Below are 17,483 nucleotides of genomic sequence, written 5' to 3' on the forward strand. Positions count from 1 at the left end.
GATTGAACAGTAAAACAGCTTGAATCATAGTGAATTCCAATTTAATTGGGTTGGATAAGAGTGTTTTCAACATGTGGATGTGAATTTTAAAAAGCATCACCCATCACCTTACAGGAAAAAATATTCTAGTTTATTGGAGAACAGATTTTATTTCCCGTTTAAACACTGTAAAAAATACAAAACTTCACATGACAAATTGCTGAGTGTTTAAGAAAAGTGCGCTCTTTGTGAGGGTTGGTATAAAGAACAGGTGATTACCTCTTCCGTACTGAAATTGGGTAAAGCACGTACTGGCACTCAAGGCTAGGCTACCTGTGTGGCAAGAACATGTTAGCCTTTAGGGAATATGCAGATGTTTATGCGCCAAGGAGGGGAACTGACTCTTCAAATCCCGCTCACTTTTGAGTTGTGCACTTTTAGAGCACAAAGTTAGAAGTGGTTCATCTATATAAGGTAAAATGAATTGGAAAAGTATTGACTCTAACAAAAATGGATTTTGGTTTCCCTAAATTGGGTATTTGTGTGAAGATGGCTCAAATCTACAGTATGACTTTAACCTTGGAAAGGGCAAATAACAAACATTCAATTGCACAGGACTATGGGATTTGTAGCCTTTCAGATGCCAGCTAATGGGAAACTGAGGCTTTGGGATCCAAAATCTGATCCCTCTTTTAATATGGTCCAGGTAATACCCCCCTTCCCCCAAACAAATGTAACGATGCCAGCAGCTAAACAATTGAGCATTCCTCCCACAATAAACCATAGGTGACATGGACAAAAACTGAAGATGTTTGGATAAAGAACACATCTTACTACATCTTAAATAGAAAGGTTCTCCACTTTGTAACTTATAAAAGACAATTAAAAAAAATTATACCTACAAAAAACGAGATGTAAACAAATTACAGTAAGAAAATATCAGAGTCCTAATTGAAACGTAGTCACAGTATCACAAATGACTTTTCACCTTGCTTGTATTATAGTCACCAGCATCTATGCAACAGCAAATAAACCCCACACTTGTATAAAGATGTTTTAAAATTAGCATGTGCTGATGTCTCGTAGTTTACCTGATCTCAAGTGGAAGCAGCAGAAGTGCCACCTGTCATGACAAGAAGCCCTTAAAAGTTTTATGGCCACTTTTTGGTGAATAGTTCAATGCTTCAGGTTCAATCACTGTAGTTTCTAGGAAAAAGTCAGCAAAGGCAGCATCGGACAGTCATTTCCCCTTCAGTTGTTACATTGCTGAACACTTCCTCGGAGAAGTGGATTCTGCATTTGCCTTTTTCCTAATGCTTTCTGTAAAAACAAACATCATAGGTGTTTTTCCTCTCACCCATTAGGGGAAGTGAAATGAAAAATAGCACTTGTACCTTTGTGCTGAGTGGCAGCTTGACATCAGCGCTGTTTTTTTTTTTAAATTTATTTTTATTTTACTCTGAGGGGTGTCTACTCAGTCTGGTTTTTAATCCTAGTTACTTAACAAAGGCGGTTCTACATGTCTGGGTGTGAGTATTTTTGCTCTAGTAAATGATTCTGATGAATGGGAGGTACAAAGCGGCAGGAGATATGGCCCAGCAGTATGTGTAAATGTGTGTACTCCATAAAACAAGGGGGAAAAGACAACTTCCTAGGTACAAGAGGAGTTTGAGGCTGTTAATAGTTTAAGGTTCTGTATTTAGAAAAAGGACTGGCTATACTTACATTATGCAACAGCTATAGAAATTAAATCAAGTATTAAAAGGTTAATTCAAATGGTGCTAAGTTTGTATTATTCAACGTAAGAGGAAAGTGATGGATTGTTACCTGCTAAGTCTCTTCTACAAATCCCCACCAGGCCTTCGTATAGTCCTTTGATTGGATTTTCTCCTGCCATGATCACACCATGAAGCCAAATAAGCAACATTCTGTGGCCATGCTCCCTGTAGCTTTTAGTACCTGGTAAGAATGATACATGGATGAAACTGTATTTCACTCTGTATGGTGACCGTAGACTGCATCAAATTCTGACTTGATACACATGGAACTCCCTTCAACTGTGGTGGGAGTTGAGGGAATGGATGGGAGGGTAAATTTGGCCCTATTTGCTGCCCAGCCCCACACTTTTTTTTTTGTTAAATTGAAGCAATCTTGTATGGAAATTAAACCTGCTCTTTAAACAGCAACTCCAACTTCTTAAACCATGTGGACTCACAGCTGCCTGCACTCACACCAGGTAGCATATTGGTTCTGCTTTTGGCAGGGACAGAATGGGTTGGTGCTACAGTAGCTTTGATTCAGTCTGCATTTTGTAAGTGTAAATATTTCATGTTCTGCTGTTTTGCTGAATAACTTTCTCAGGTCCTTAAAAACAGAGCCTTGTTTCCCCCTTTCTGCACTGTTCTATGTCTGGCTCTACAGGAGGACAGACATCTTCCTAGCTGCTGCCCTGGCAGCATTCCCTGCTCTCCTGGAAGGACAGAGCTCAAAAGCTGCACAAATATTTAGAAGGTTTCAAGTTGCAGGAAAGATAATGGTCTCTACTCTAATCTATTGGCCTAGTGATCTATCTGGGCACACTAAGGGTTACAATCTCTTACTGATGGGACATGCTTACATCTCATCTGAAAATATCCCAGCAGTGACATTCCCGTAACCTTCATAGTGTGAATTTCAAAGCACCTCTGTCTTTGCTTAACTCTTAATCCACAACTGCAGCTCCCTGACAAAAAAGGAGTAGGAAACAAGGCACAGACATCAGGGGGAAGTGAATGAAATTGCGGTTAGCTGAAAGGATTGGGTCAAAATAGGTTGACTTCAAGAAATCTGGCCCCTTAGAAGCCTTGGTACCACATTCAAAGTAATGTCAAAGATTTAATGGAATAGGCTGCCCCCCCCCCCCCCAAAAAAGGGTGTGTGCGCGCTTCACATAACTTCATTATGACAACCCAGGTCCTTGAACTGGAAGTTTTCTGAAAGCCGCCTGCAAGTAAATGACTGCATTTGGCAGAGCATGTTTCATGCAAACTTATGACTCTTTGGGCTCTTCCATGCTTCCCCTCAGAGCTGTGATTTGCAAAGAGGGCTATTTCCAAGCTCAGAATGCAGTCTGTCCTGACATACCCTTCTAACTACCCCCACAGTGCTCCGTGTGCTGAGCCAAAAGGGAAAAGTGCCCATTCCCCAGGAGGGCAGGGGTACGTTCCTGGGGTCACAGCGCAGCTTTCTCTTTGGTGGCCCTCCAAATGCTCTTTACTAGATTTGCTCCCAATTGCTAGAGGGGCAAGCGAAGGGCAAACTGACCCAGTGGGGCCAGGGTCTTTGATGGAAGTTGGCTCCCTGTAAGACCAGGGCACTGGTAATAAACTCTCACTGTTTAAAGTCCGTGGTCTCCCTGTGCAGAAGAATAAGGATCGTTTACCCACTTGCCTGAAAATGCCCACTCAGTAGGAAGGTGTTCAGACCTGTCTCGCTTTGTCAGTTACAGCAATCAAGTTCCCTGTAGGGACAAGAACTCCTAGGCTTGGGGTTTCTCTATAGCAGCCAGGGAGAGGCAGCCAGACCCCTTGTTTAGGAGCTGTGGATTTTCCTACTAGCCATTTTCAGGTGAGTACACGTTTTTCCTATTTATTTTATAAAGTGTTTCAAACGCAATCTTGTGGCTGCTCCATCTGAACCAGGTGGCTTCCTTAGTATGTGGCCCAGTACCACTGCTGGAGAATTATCTACTAGCAATATATAGATTAAAGGAAAGGGATGGAAATGCTTGACGTAAATGAGACGCCATCTGATTTATACCTGCCCACTGCTGCTCAATGGCTCTGATATGTGCATCAGTGAATTTCCAGTAATGTGCAAGCTTCTTCCATTCGCTGGGTTTGAGGTATTTAGTAGCTAATCTCCACATCACTGAGCGAATGTGCTGTGTTTCCAGCCTGTGATCTTGTTTAAAGGTTAAGTGTTTTGCCACCCAGGAGTCGGAGTCACTGTTGAGATTGTCCTATGATGTTAAAATAGGAGTTTCAGTGAGAGGCTTCACATTTCTTTTAGGTCGAGAGAAAAAACAACACCCCAAACATCACGACTCTGAACAATGAATCCCCTCACTTCCAAAAAGCGATTTAACTTTCCTGCTAGCAGTGCTGTGCTGAACTAGTCGCATTACCCGATTATAGGCTATAACGTTTCCCTTGCTGATGTTCTGATGACACTGGATTGTTAGCAGCAGCAGTAGCATAATCCCTAGTAACGCCCATGTGTTCTTCCAGCAACAGACCTACCATGTTTTGTTTGTAATGGCTGGTCTGTAATATCTCACAGCCTTGCCACTGGGGCAGTTTAAGTTCATTCTGACATAGCACGTTTCTGTTTTACTAACTGTCCTGTTTCATCCTGGCCCAATTAAATAAATCGTGTTCATGGCATCCTGGCTACAGAAGCCCACGTAGGTAACAATTTGTATTTCTACAGAGCCTTCTGTCTGATGCTCTTGAATAACATGCTTCAGTAACATGAGAGAAAGCTCACAACTGCCTGTGATGTAGGCAAGTAGTGTGAGGAAATGGAGAGGGGAAGTGACTGCCCAAGGCCACACAGGCAGCCTGTCCAGGGGCCTGGAATAGAATCCGATAGCCTGGCTCTAGGCCTTCACTGCAAGACCATCCTCCAAGAAATCCTGCTGGGATTTCCAATAAGGCCTAAACAGGTTAAGTGCTTGGGATGGTGATCTGGGGAACCTATTTACCACTGAACAACTCTGGCTGATAATACCGTGTTGCTATGAAAGCTGTGGTATCAGGAATGCCCTTCTGTCGCAGTGTATCTACCATGCTGATAAGCCTGCCTCCCAGACCAGGGACAATGCTGGGCCATTAGATCTCAGCTATGGTCTACTCAGAGGGAAGCACCTTGAGCCAATGGGTTTGTTTGAGTTGGGAGAAGATACTTCCTCCTCTGGTCTGAAGGAAGCAGGGGAGTGGAGAGAGCTGCAGTTCTCCAGCTTGGAGACAGGGCTGACAAAGCAGGCAGTTATAACTCATGGGAGGTGGAGGGGAGACTCACACAGAGAGACAGAGACAGGAAGTTTTAGGCAGGTAGAAGGAAGGGGACGGACTGGCCAAGGGAGAAGTGAGGTGCGGGAGAAGGCTCTGTGTTTCTGAACCCAAGCCATGTGCTGCAACAGGAAGACACTAGATGACCCCATCTCCCAGAAGACTTTGGAGTGGTGGGGAAACTGAGGCAAGAAGGTGCTAGGTTTGTCGATTTTGGTTGGATGTAGTTTTGGAGGTTTCATCACATGACACTCTTTAATTGAAGATTCATCTTTAATTCCTGGAGTCTCCAGGACATTCCTGGTAGGATTTATTTTTTTTAAGAACTTTGTGTATCTCGTGCTATTAAAGAAAGAGCAATAATGTGTTAGGATCCTGTGCAGAGTGTCTGTACGTTATCTGCTACACCTAGCATGTGTCCCTGCGAGCAGTAAACTAGAGCCAGAACGCTCACGCAGCAAGAGTTTTGGGAGAAGGTGTTAAACTATGAGCGTATCTTGGGGGTCAGCATTGGTTCCAGGGACTAAGCAGTTGGACTGTGAGGTCTCAGGTCTTAGGAGGGGCTATTAGGTAGATGATCCCAAAAGCGTGCCTAGGGACCCCAAGATAGGAACAGCGCCTGGGATCTATTCAGACTCCAGAGGCTTAAAACATTGGGGGATTCACTGGTGGGATCCCCTCACAGCAATCTGGTGAGTGGCCAAGAGGGGGCGCTTGACAGGAGTTGTGACAGTGTCTAACTCCCTTTGACTTTTAATGGGGGCTAGACGCATAACCTGCTTAAGTGCTTTATAAACTCCCACTCATCTTTAGGTAACTAAATATCTGTGGAAATCCGGCCTCCCTTCCTCCCAGTGCAGCCTGGGATATTTAACAGCAGGGACTCCTATGTTAATAAGTAAAGTCTGTGGTACAGTTGTGGGCTGCTTTGTTGTCGTTTTTTTAAGTGGATGATGAAAACAGAGCTGTTTGCCATGGCATCGGCTGCATTTCTCTTCCCCTTGTACCCATGAGCACAGAGAACTGTCTCATATAAAGGATGTTTTTAAGGCTACTCAGCTCAGTGTATGCTGCCTACCTTCTCCCATTTGTAAAACCGATCTGCTTTGATAATCATGTCCGCCAAGTTGATATGGTTACCCCGGGCAGCTACATCCAGGGATGTTTTTCCTTGCTGAAATTAAGAAGGAAGGAAAAAAAAGAACACATTTTGCCCAAAATGTATAATCACCATTTCTCTTTTTTAGAGACTAATCTGACACCCCCCCACTCCCTGTTGTCATAGTCTTTGAGCACCTCCCAGTCTTTAATGTACCTTTGTGGTAGGGATTATGCTATTATCCCCCATTTACAGATGGGAAACTGAGGCCCAGAAAGATGAAAGTGACATCTAAGAGGATACAGAAGAAGTCTGTGGTGGAGCTGGGACTTGAACCCAGGTCCTAGGCCAGCACCTTAACCATTGGACCATCCTTCCATTTCATGCATCTGCAGTGATTATGGATCTTCCATCATATGTGGGAGCTGAAACACCCCAATTACTACTGGTGATAGACAAATGTGATCCGTCATTACTTTATTCCCAGCTCTTTAAGAGATTAAAGCATAATTATTTTTACCTGTTGTTACAGGAGCAGGGTTTACAGAAGCCAAATTAAGGGGATCAGCAATCATTTATATAGGCAAGGTGGATTTGGGTGCATTGCAAGCCTAGTGCCTGCAGGGGGTGCTAGAGGGAGTCTCAAAATGGCACATGCTGCACCACTGAGCACTAAGTGCAGGGGGCAGGTTCTAGCCACTCTCCCAACCCAGCCCATCATCTGTCCCTTTAGATGCTGAATGCCACTAACTGCTCGCCTTCTCTTCTGCTCTGGGAGCCGTGGTAGCTTTGCTAATTCCCTTGTGCCCCGCACAGAACCAGGTTCCCTATGCCTCTCTCTGACAGCAGCCATGCCCTCTCTGCGTGCCCTCTCCCCACTGCATCAGGCAGGAGCAACTACAACTTGGCCCTAAATGTCTCTGATCTCACCACTTAGAGAACAGGGGGCTTCAAAGCACTTTACAGACATTCACAGAGTACCGAACGTTTGCGCTCGTGTCTCCAAGGGCACAACTCAGTACTACAAGTTAAGTCTGAGACGAACTACGGCCCTTTGTCCAACAGATTCACTGAGGTGTATGACTCTGAACTGATCCGGGTAATCCCACAAATTTCTGCAGTATGTGTATGAACAGAAACCATCTCCTAGAAAATGACCCAATCAGTTTGACTATTAATGTATGAACAGTATATTGTATGAACTGTTGTGTGCATAGATAGAGAGGAATGGGACTGGAATACATATCATCTGTCTATCTTATCTGTGTATCTATCAGTTATCAGAAATAAATGCAGCATACCAGGAGAGGAATTCTGTGTTGGGGTTGACTTTTTGGTAATGAGTTCTCACTTTGTACTGGGGATAAAATGTCCTCAATTTAGCAAGCACGTTTTCCCTGTGCAGTGTCTTCCTCTAGTCCAGGGGTTCTCACCCAGGAGTACGTGTACCCCTGGGGTACACAGAGGTCTTCCAGGGGGTACATCAACTCATCTAGATATTTGCCTAGTTTTACACCAGGCTACATAAAAAGCACTAGCGAAATCAGTACAAATAAAAATGTCATACAGACAATGACTTGTTTACACTGCTCTATCTACTATACACTGAAATGTAAGTACACTATTTATATTCCGATTGATTTATTTTATAATTATATGGTAAAAATAAGAAAGTCAGCAATGTTTCAGTAGTGGTGAGCTGTGACACTTTTGTATTTTTATGTCTGATTTTGGAAGCAAGTCGTTTTTACGCTTGGGGGTACACAAGACAAATCAGACTCCTGGAAGGGGTAAAATAGTCTGGAAAGGTTGAGAGCCACTGCTCTAGTTCCAAGATGGTGGCAACAACAAACATTTATTTTGGTTCAGTACCTAAGGCTAAATCACTGGGTTTGGTTTTTGTTTATAAAACGTGCTGCTGTTTAACTTCATAGCGAATTGTAGCTCTGATACTAACCTGTGGCTGAATGCTCTTGAGTTTCCCCCCCACATATGCAAATATGCCCAACTACACTCTCAGAACAAAGAACAGAATTTGCCTGGTGCTCTTAAAATTCTTTTAGTTAATTGGAGTTCTGGGGTTTCTTTTTTCTCCTCAGCAAGCAGAGCACTGAATGCTGGGTATTTCAGATCTACACACACTGGATCTTTTATTTTTTTACCCATTAAAATGTTTCTTTGAACTATAATCCCTATAATTTGTTATTAATGATCACTACAGAATAACACTGTTCGGTTAGTATAAGTGAAAATATATGGCAGTAGCATAGGGTCACCAGATAGCAACTGTGAAAAAACGGGACAGGGGGTGGGGGATAATAGGCACCTATATAAGAAAAAGTCCAAAAAAAATGGGACTGTCCCTTTCAAAACAGGACATCTGGTCACCCTACAGTAGCAGGAGTCGGGTCTGAGAACTTTGCATAGCAATGAGTGAACTACCCTGTACTTTTCTAAGAATCATTCACATCCCCTTCAAAACTGAACACACCCTGCCCACCCCCACCCCCCAATAAAAAAGCATTATTCTAACTGTTTATTCCTTGAAAATGTTTGTAAACACTGTCAGTTTTACTCATGGGCTGAGATCAAACAAAACATGTCTTTCCTCCAAATCCCCACACATCTATCCCATCCCTAAGGATGTTTACCTTATCAATTAACTTCAAGTTAACTCCTGCTATGAGAATCATCTCAGCTATGTCTTGTCTCCCGTGTTCTGCAGCGATATGGAGTGGTGTCTGCTGCCTCTGTGTAAAAAGAAAGCAGAAGCAAGATGAAATACCTGGGAGGAAATGCTGGCCAGGAATGATGGGAATAAATATGGCCATTTATAACAATACATGACTGAACAAGAAGCAATGGTCTCAAGTTGCAGTGGGGGAGGTCTAGGTTGGATATTAGGAAACACTATTTCACTAGGAGGGTGGTGAAGCACTGGAATGGGTTACCTAGGGAGGTGGTGGAATCTCCACCCTTAGAGGTTTTTAAGGCCCTGCTTGACAAAGCCCTGGCTGGGATGATTTAGTTGGTGTTGGTCCTGCTTTGAGCAGGGGATTGCACTAGATGACCTCCTGAGGCCTCTTCCAACCCTAATATTCTATGATTCTATGATTCTACTAGGAGACAATGCTAAGTGTGTACAGAGGAGCACGTTCTGTTCTCCCTCATGCCCATTCAATGTCAATGTAACTCTCCCGTCAACTGGAATGGGCCCACAGTAAACTGCTAGAGCCATTCAGACATAACAATGGCCTGGGCTGGTACCAGCACTAGGAAGTCCTCGACGGTACGTATTTCAGCCTAAAGATGGATGAACTTGTTGTATTATACAAAGCACCTTTGGGACTACTGGAAGAAAATCCCAGGAAATTTAAAAGAAACCAAACAAAATAATGTGGCAATTTGATGCAGGTATGAAGCAAGCAAGCGTGCATTGAGATAACTGCAAGAGTAGAATGAATAATAACTAAAATCAAATGCTAAGTTACACAGATATTTTTGTGTTACAGACACGTCATTAGTGAGACCACAATTTTGACTGAGAGCCAACCAAATCCATCCTTACCCCCCATTTTCAGTCATTCTTAACTGTCTCAAAATATCCTTCTGTGCTGAAATTCTCTCTCTTTGTGTACAGCTCAGAGGGGCTGAATCGGCAAACTTTGTGTATCTATCACCCAAAGAACTCAACAGGAATTCCACGCACAGAGAGCACTTGCGGGGTCGGGCCCTGAATTTGCTTGGAATATGTGAACAATTTAGCCATTTTCATGTTTCAGGAGCTGAACGTCCACGTTTTCCACATTTAAAAGCGTTGTTCTTTCCCCTACCCCTGCTCAGAACTGGCTGATTTAAAAGCTCGGTTAATGTGGTTGACGGCTCAGAGATGGAAGGGTTCCCAGCCTTACATTATCCGGGATGTCCAGGTTGCACTCTGTGTCGATGAGGAGTTTAACGATGGCTGGGAAGTTCTGCAGCACTGCAATGTGCACAGCTGATGCATTTTGCTGCGGGAAGAAGGTGCATTACTTGCATATGAGGGGGAAAAGGCATTGGGGTCTGTAGCTCACACACAGCCTGGGGTCCTGGAATCTGCTTGTAGGGGGGAAAAGTAAGGATCCAAGGATGCAGGTCTACATCCTGCGGCTGTGGGGGCCACGGCTTGAGGGAGATGGGCAAAGCACCATCTTGTTAAACCTGGAAAGTCAATCAGAGCCCCCAAGGCCTGCAGCTGCCCGACTGGCTCATACCCACGGCCCACACCAGGAAGTGAGCCATGTGGGCTGGCTGAGCAGCTGTGCAGGCGTTGGCCCCTGCTCTTGCCTGCCTCCTGCAATCCTGATCCAGCCCTGTTCCTGACCTGCTCCTCACTCCTAGCTCCCGCCTTGCTCCTGCTCCGTGGCTGATCCTTGTCACTCTCCAGTTCCTGCCCTTTCACCTTGCTCCTGACCACTGGCTCCCAGTCCTGGCTCTGCCCCCTTGCTTTGACTTCCAGCTCAACCCTTGGCTCTGGCATTTGGTATCTGACCCCAGCTCCGATCCTTATCTTTGATTACTGGTCCTGACTCTGGCTCACCCCCTAGCTCTGGGACTTGGCAGTTGACTCTGGTTCTTACCCCCACTTCCATTCTCTGACCTAGATGCCTGCTCTGCCCACTAGGCCAGACAGCCTACGTCCCGGTTCCTAACAGCAAGGGCATCTTGGCCGGAACACAATGGCTACTTCTGAAACTTAACTTCCATTCACGCAGCCTTTGGCTTAACGTATAAACTGCAGCCAGGATTGTTCCAGGTTCTACGAGGGAATGATGTACGGCGAGGCTTAGCCTTCTTCCTGCTGAAGTCCATGGGAACAAGCTTGCGGCTACTGTTGTCATATGAAACACAACCAGCAACTGAATTCTGCTTTCTTGGAACCCAGCTCTCTTGACAATGGCTGGCGATAGTCTATGCACAGGTGCACACAGGCTCGGGGTGGCCTGAGGGAGCAGCAGTTTTCTACCCAATTCTGGCTCCCCTCCATATGGTAAGCACTCCATAACTGAGCTGCCAAGGGGCATTCTCAGGCAGGGCCCAGGATCAGAGGACATGTTCTCCCACCTAGAAATCTTGCCTTGGCTGAATGAAGTGCTGTGATTAGCCAGAATATGGGCTCGCAGCAATACTTACTTTTGCAGTGTTGAATTGAGCCCTGTATTTTTTTGCCAAGCTGAAAGAAAGCTGGACTTTGGCTCTCTCTCTTCATCAATGCTTAAAGCCATTTAATACGACTTACATGATTAACTGCATCTATGTAGATTCCTGCATCAATAAGGATCCTGGCCATGTCTTCATAGCCATGGAGAGCTGCATAATGAAGGCAGGTCATCGCTTTCTGAGAAAGACAGCAACACGGCCGATATTAGTCGGGACCTTTTCTCAAGCCAAAGGACGTATTTCCAGCGGGGCGTCTGCTCATTCTGCTTCCCAGTGATCCCAGTTGTTTTAGAGGCCACCCCAAGGGCTCTCCCTGCATTCCTTCCACTGGGGAGCGAGGGAGGAAATCAGTGCACACAGTTAAGGATGCGACAATACTAGGATGATAGATTTCAACTGGATAGCTCCACAACCAAAGCCATAACTACTTTCACATGGGAATGCAACTATTTGGTTGAATGGCCTTGATTGCTCATGCCCTGCAGTGAAATCAGGAGTTTTGGAGGTACAAGGCATGCAGGACTGACTCATGTAGAGGGAATCTTCTCTAAGATACAAAATTCAGATGAGTATCGCCATCTTCCAATTGCCCCCTTATCCTTCAGAAAACCCTAATGATCTTTCGCTGAGTGTTGTTTTTCCCCTGTAATATTCTCATATCAATCTGCCCTGATGGGCTGTCCTCTTCTCTCAGACAGTACATGTTTTCAGAGGGAAGACGATACCTGTTCAATCAGCCTGATGCTACAGCACTATTAGATTCCATCCCCACGAAGGGAACTTCAGTTTAATTGGTGGTGAATAATTCTCCCACCCTGGGCCAGACTTTACATGACAAAAAGACGGCTTGCTTGCTCCCTTTGGCCTGGCCTCATTTGTTGACTGGTTCCCAGCTGCACTGTCCCTTGAGAAGGCAGATTACCACACACTGCCTCAAATTTGACCTGGCGATGTCAATTTCAGCGCTAATCCCCTCATCAGGGAGGAGTACAGAAATCGATTTTAAAAGTCCCTTAAGTCGACAAAAATGGCTTCGTCGTGTGGACGGGCGCAGGGTTAAATCGATCTAATGCTGCTAAATTCGACCTAAACTCGTAGTGTAGACCAGGGCTAAGGGAATTCCTGTGGAGGCAGGGTGTCCACTGTAGCGAACAAGTCAGTCTGTGTTTGGTGACAGAATAACAGGCAGCCAATGACTCACCAAAGCTGGGACTGAAAGTGAGACCTTACTACAAATTCCAGGGTACGTGTAGACAAAATACCATAATGGCAACTGCCTGCGCCGGGACCTTCTGGGCAAAGCGGCTCACATTCAAGTGTTTGAGGCCTAGCCTTTGGGCAAATGGCTTTCCCACTCTGCACTGATACTTTATTAACCGAAGCAGCATTCCAGAAGGCGAATGGAGATTAGCCCTGCGTGTGAAAGGCTGTGCCAGCCACACAGTTGCTACAAGTAGCACAAATGTGACGTGCTCAGAGACAGAATGATCTTTGGACCTTTCCTGCTCACCTGGGTTTGGGCATTAACATCACAACCAGCTTCCAAGAGGACTTTCACGCAGTCGTAGTGGCCTCCCTCCACAGCCAAGTGCAGAGCAGTCAGACCTTCCTGGAAACACAGCAGAACAAGCTTGACATGGGCATGCTAGTTTAGGCTGTGAGAGCCTTTAATAAAGCAAGTATCACTCTCTGTTTCATAGGGAAGGACAAGCCTCAGCTGTGCGGTAGGAGAGTCCATTCATTAACTTCGGTTTCTTTGGCAGCTCGTCTTCCGAATCACTGATGTGTTAAAATCATGGTTCTAAGGACCAGGGATTCATTCTCACTCCAGACTACAGTTAGAAAAAGGAAGGAAATTAACACACACACGCTAACAATATAGTGAAGGCCTCACTCCGTACAGACTGCAGTGGGAGTTTTGCACGCAGCATGGGACTCTGAATGTTCTGATCGTCATATCTAATACACTGTTCTTTAACACATCTGCCCCAGGGTTTGCAAGCAAAGTGATTTCACCCACACGTACTAGCTAGTGCAATTCTACCCAGGCACAAAAGAGTGAGTTTGAAAAGGACTCCATGCCTAACCCTGTAATTTACTATTAATTAAGGTCACAAGCTTAATGTGATTTAAAGATACTTTTGTGCATCAACAAGAACACACTATAATAAAATAATTAAAACATACTCCCAGGGAGTATCAAATCCCAGGGAGTATCAAATGTCACCTTACCAAAATCTTATTTACTCTGCAAAGAGAGCGTTAAATAGGATATAAGAGGAACTCTGATAAACTTAACTAGTAGCGTGCCCAGCAATTGCTAAGGACTTTACTGAGCCAGTATTTCTATCCAGGGTTTTAACTATGTTTAGGTCTTCTGATTTTAGGTTTTAACCAACAAAACGCCCCCAATACTGATTTCTTTTTTGTTTTTGTTTATTCAATAAACAGCAGAAATGCTTCCTTGTAGCTAAGGGCTTGTCTACATGGAGCAGTAATGCGGACAATGGGAGCATGATTTCTGAAGCACCCTAATGTGTTGCACATTAATTGGTCCATGTAGACCCTGCTGGCATGCACTAAAGGTTCCCTAATGTGCTTTAACATAGTGCTGTTTGAAACAGTACTATGTCATTGCACTAGGGAACATTACAAAGAGATTACTCATTACACTGTATATACAAAGAGAAAGCCCTGAATCTCCCCTGATTTTTGGACATTACATAAAAATAAAAAATTGCTAAGAAAATAAACACCCAAAATGAAATGCATAAACCTCAAAAAACCAGAAAGCCTTAACTATGTTCCAATCACAGACTCTTTCATTGTTCATCTGTACAGAGAAAGATCTCAGATAGAAGGGTGATTTGTTCAGTTACTACGGCAACATTGTTTCAGCAAGATTTATTTTAAAACAAAATTCATTAGCTGTTTAGGCATCCCGAATATGCAGGGGTGAGAAGATAAACAAGTGTCACAATGAGGGATTTTGGGCTTGGCTTTTGGTCCAACAGGTATTTTGTTCTTTCACCGATATTCTGTACACATGCCCAGCACTTTGGATCAGTGCATTTTAAATAAAACCAGACTGCTATATAAACTTGTTCTAGATACAGTCCCCATCAGTCCTGGCCAGTAGAGTTGGTTAAATCAGCTGGTGTGGGAGATCACCTCTAAGGAAGAAAGGGACGATCTGGTCTGGTTTGTTTTGCACTCACCATGTTCTTTTCTTCTAGGTCCAGTCCAATTTCTACAATCTTCTGCAGCACCGTGGGGTGCCCATTTTTAGCAGCTAAATGTAGGGCTGTGTTCTTTTCCTGCAAATAAATATTGTTTTGTGTGTAAATAAGCTGCATGATCAAGTACTTAGACAAGCAACTCTCTGCAAACCAATACTTAGGGTGATTTAGTCTGACCGCAAATCCTGTAGTCATTCTCTTATGCGTTAATCATCATTTAAGAAAAAAAAAAAGATCAAATTCTGATGAAGCTGCTTTAGTGCATCAAAGGGAGGTCTAGGAGACTCTTAATATACATTGAACATTACTTTGTAACAATAATATGCTTCTCCCAGATCCCCAAATGTATATCCTAGGTGATGTTAATTATTACTGTTATGGAACACATGTATCAGTCCCCCATTGCTGTAGGATCTTGTTATCACTGTAGTGTCAGTAATGCCTCAGATTTCACACTACAGAACGATGGCGCATGGGTCTCGTGGACCTTCTCTGAATGGGGCAAATGTCTTCTGTCTCCTTTATCTGTCTAGTTACTGAGACATCTCCCATCACCATAATATAGGAGCGCCCCAATGTTCAGCAAATGGTAGGAGCATGTACATTCCTTGATCTAGATGACTGAACTGATGATCCTTTTGTCTGTCATTCCTCTCAGTGTGGGCCCAAGGATAGAAACCCCACTGTGTCCTTCTCCCCACTAGGGGCCTACCATCTACCTGCAGACAAGCCAATGGGACAGCTTTTTCTGGTAGAGTCAGGCTGCAACTTCATCGCAATGTACCTTAGAGTTATGACATCCAGAAAGCTCAGGGAAGAGTGTCACCCCTGTCCTTGCTCCACTATGATGGTGTACTTGGAGTGCAAACAGCCAGGGGGAAATTTCCTTGGCACAAACACTGCAGACCACTGTGCGACCGGCTGATGAGCTTATGCTCACAACCTACCTGCACTAGATTTCAGCCAGCCACCCAGCTCGGTATCCCATTAACAGTCCCTCAAGCCATCTAGTCCCTGGTTACATTTCTCTGGCCCTGTTCAACGGCTTTTGCTTTCCATACCTTGTCTTTAACACTGTGACTACAACCTGACCCAATCAAGAACTCCACCACTTCTAACCTCCCGTGCTCTGCAGCCAGATGAAACGCCGTCTTGTCCATCTTTAGGTAAAAAAAAAAAAAGAAAGAAAGAAGAAATGTGGGAAACTGGGAAAGCACAAAACACCATGATTTTTGCTAAAGGCTCAAAAATAATGTCTCTGTGAATACTCAGATCCTGGCAGACTGGTTGTATTTCAACCCCCAGGTATTAGTGCTGTACTTTAAAGGTAATAGTATAAATCACCAGGAGCAAAGCGTTTTTTGTTTTAAATGTGGAGGCGATCTTATAGAAACAAGCTGATCTGAACCACCCCCGGGTACGAACAGTTTGGTGTACTTTGGTTTCATCTGGCACAATAAAAGGGCAAGTTAATCTCAGTATTTATTTTACAGGAAGAGGGGAAAGTAAAAGGTTTATCACAAGGAAACTACAGTTTAAAAAGGAGAAAAGGAAAACAATCTGCAGCATCGGTTATCTGGTGAGTCATTTATTTTAATAAAGGTTTCGGCTAAAGGTCATTTGCATGTTCGACCCACTTTTTCTGGGCAGCAAAGCAAATGGATCACGGCAGGAAGTGTGTGGTAAGGGAAGAAAGGGCGGCTATTGACATCAGTCAGGGTTCTGCGTGCAGGAGGGCAGAATGTGGTGCTGGAGTTCTGCCTTGCGAATGCAAGTGCTTTCTTTTATTAACAGATTGAAAAAGCGGCATGCCGCTTGAACAGATCGGCAGCAATCCATCAGTAAAAGACCCCTTGGAGATATAATAATAAGAAAAGGAAACTGCTACCCAGTGCCCACTGCATCAGCCATGTTAGGGGAGCAGGCTTCAATTAATGGAACCTGGATTGAAACTCCAAGGGACTAGTGTGGGAGAGAGGGCGTTAGCTGAGGACCCTTGGCTGTAGAATTATCTACTGACTGGAGCCAGAGTCAAATCACCATGGAGATGGGATGTGAGATTCACCTCCTGCTGCAGGCCTTTGCTTGAGAACCAGAGGTTGGAGTGTGATACCCTTAATATTAATAATCCCTAGCTCCTACATAGCACTTTTCATCCATAGATCTCAAAGCACTTCACAAATGAGATCAGTATCATTATCTTCATTTTACAGAGGAGGAAACTGAGGCTCAGAGAGGGAAGTGACTTGTCCAGGGTCACCGAAGAAACTAGTGGCAGATCTGGGAATCGAACCCTGGTCTTCTCAGTAACAGTCAAGTGTCCTGTTTGCTAGGCCACACTACTTCCCTTACCCATGTTGACTAGCACCTTACTCCATAAGTGGTGTCATTAACTTTAATAGCTGTACAGTATTGTTACAGAGAGGTGCTATTTAACATGAATAAACGTATCAAGAATCTGGATGTGAATGAGGAGTCAGCCCTGCTATGTTCTTCTTAAAGCCGCAACCCAGATTTGCCCTCTATGTGCATCTGAGCGCAAAATCTGGCCCCGAGGACTTGATCCTGCTCCTGTTGAAGTCCATGGGAATGTTCCCATTAATGCCAATGGAGCAAGATCAGGCCCTATGAAACTAAAAGCAGTCCAGCATCTTGCTACCTTGTCCGTCTTATCCACATGCACATCCTCCAGGTCCTCCATAATGAACTCCATCACCGTGATGTGACCTCTCTGAGCTGCGCAGTGCAGCAGGTTTCTGCCATTCTGCAGAGGGAAGAAACCATACTTGTTTACTGAATCAGCAGCTAAATTGCTTGATTTTTTTTTAAACAGCTTGTTTCTGTTAGAAAACCCATCTGGCACCACCCAGCAGCTAGGTCAGCTTGTGCTGTAGATAGCTGCTCACTGCTTCTAAG

At 44.4% G+C, this 17,483-nt stretch overlaps 1 protein-coding gene across 4 annotated transcripts in view; it reads right to left on the minus strand.

Annotated features, from left to right (window-relative positions):
* Positions 1-334: 334 nt before the first annotated feature.
* Positions 335-17,483, minus strand: part of ANKDD1A (ankyrin repeat and death domain containing 1A) — a 29,675-nt gene continuing 12,526 nt past the window's right edge. For 3 of the 4 annotated variants that reach the window (XM_044980735.1, XM_044980734.1, XM_044980737.1), the window contains 11 exons: positions 17,227-17,331; positions 15,629-15,727; positions 14,547-14,645; positions 12,839-12,937; positions 11,408-11,506; positions 10,041-10,139; positions 8,781-8,879; positions 6,109-6,204; positions 3,778-3,979; positions 1,807-1,938; positions 335-1,299 (listed from right to left, as the gene is read on the minus strand). In XM_044980735.1, coding sequence (XP_044836670.1) covers positions 1,238-1,299; positions 1,807-1,938; positions 3,778-3,979; positions 6,109-6,204; positions 8,781-8,879; positions 10,041-10,139; positions 11,408-11,506; positions 12,839-12,937; positions 14,547-14,645; positions 15,629-15,727; positions 17,227-17,331 — 1,191 coding nt within the window. In that variant the 3' untranslated portion in view covers positions 335-1,237. The remainder of the gene's footprint in view (positions 1,300-1,806; positions 1,939-3,777; positions 3,980-6,108; positions 6,205-8,780; positions 8,880-10,040; positions 10,140-11,407; positions 11,507-12,838; positions 12,938-14,546; positions 14,646-15,628; positions 15,728-17,226; positions 17,332-17,483) is intronic. The other variant, XM_044980736.1, reaches the window with a different exon arrangement.

Source organism: Mauremys mutica, chromosome 11 (assembly GCF_020497125.1).
Source record: "Mauremys mutica isolate MM-2020 ecotype Southern chromosome 11, ASM2049712v1, whole genome shotgun sequence".
Classification (NCBI taxonomy): Eukaryota; Metazoa; Chordata; order Testudines; family Geoemydidae; genus Mauremys; species Mauremys mutica.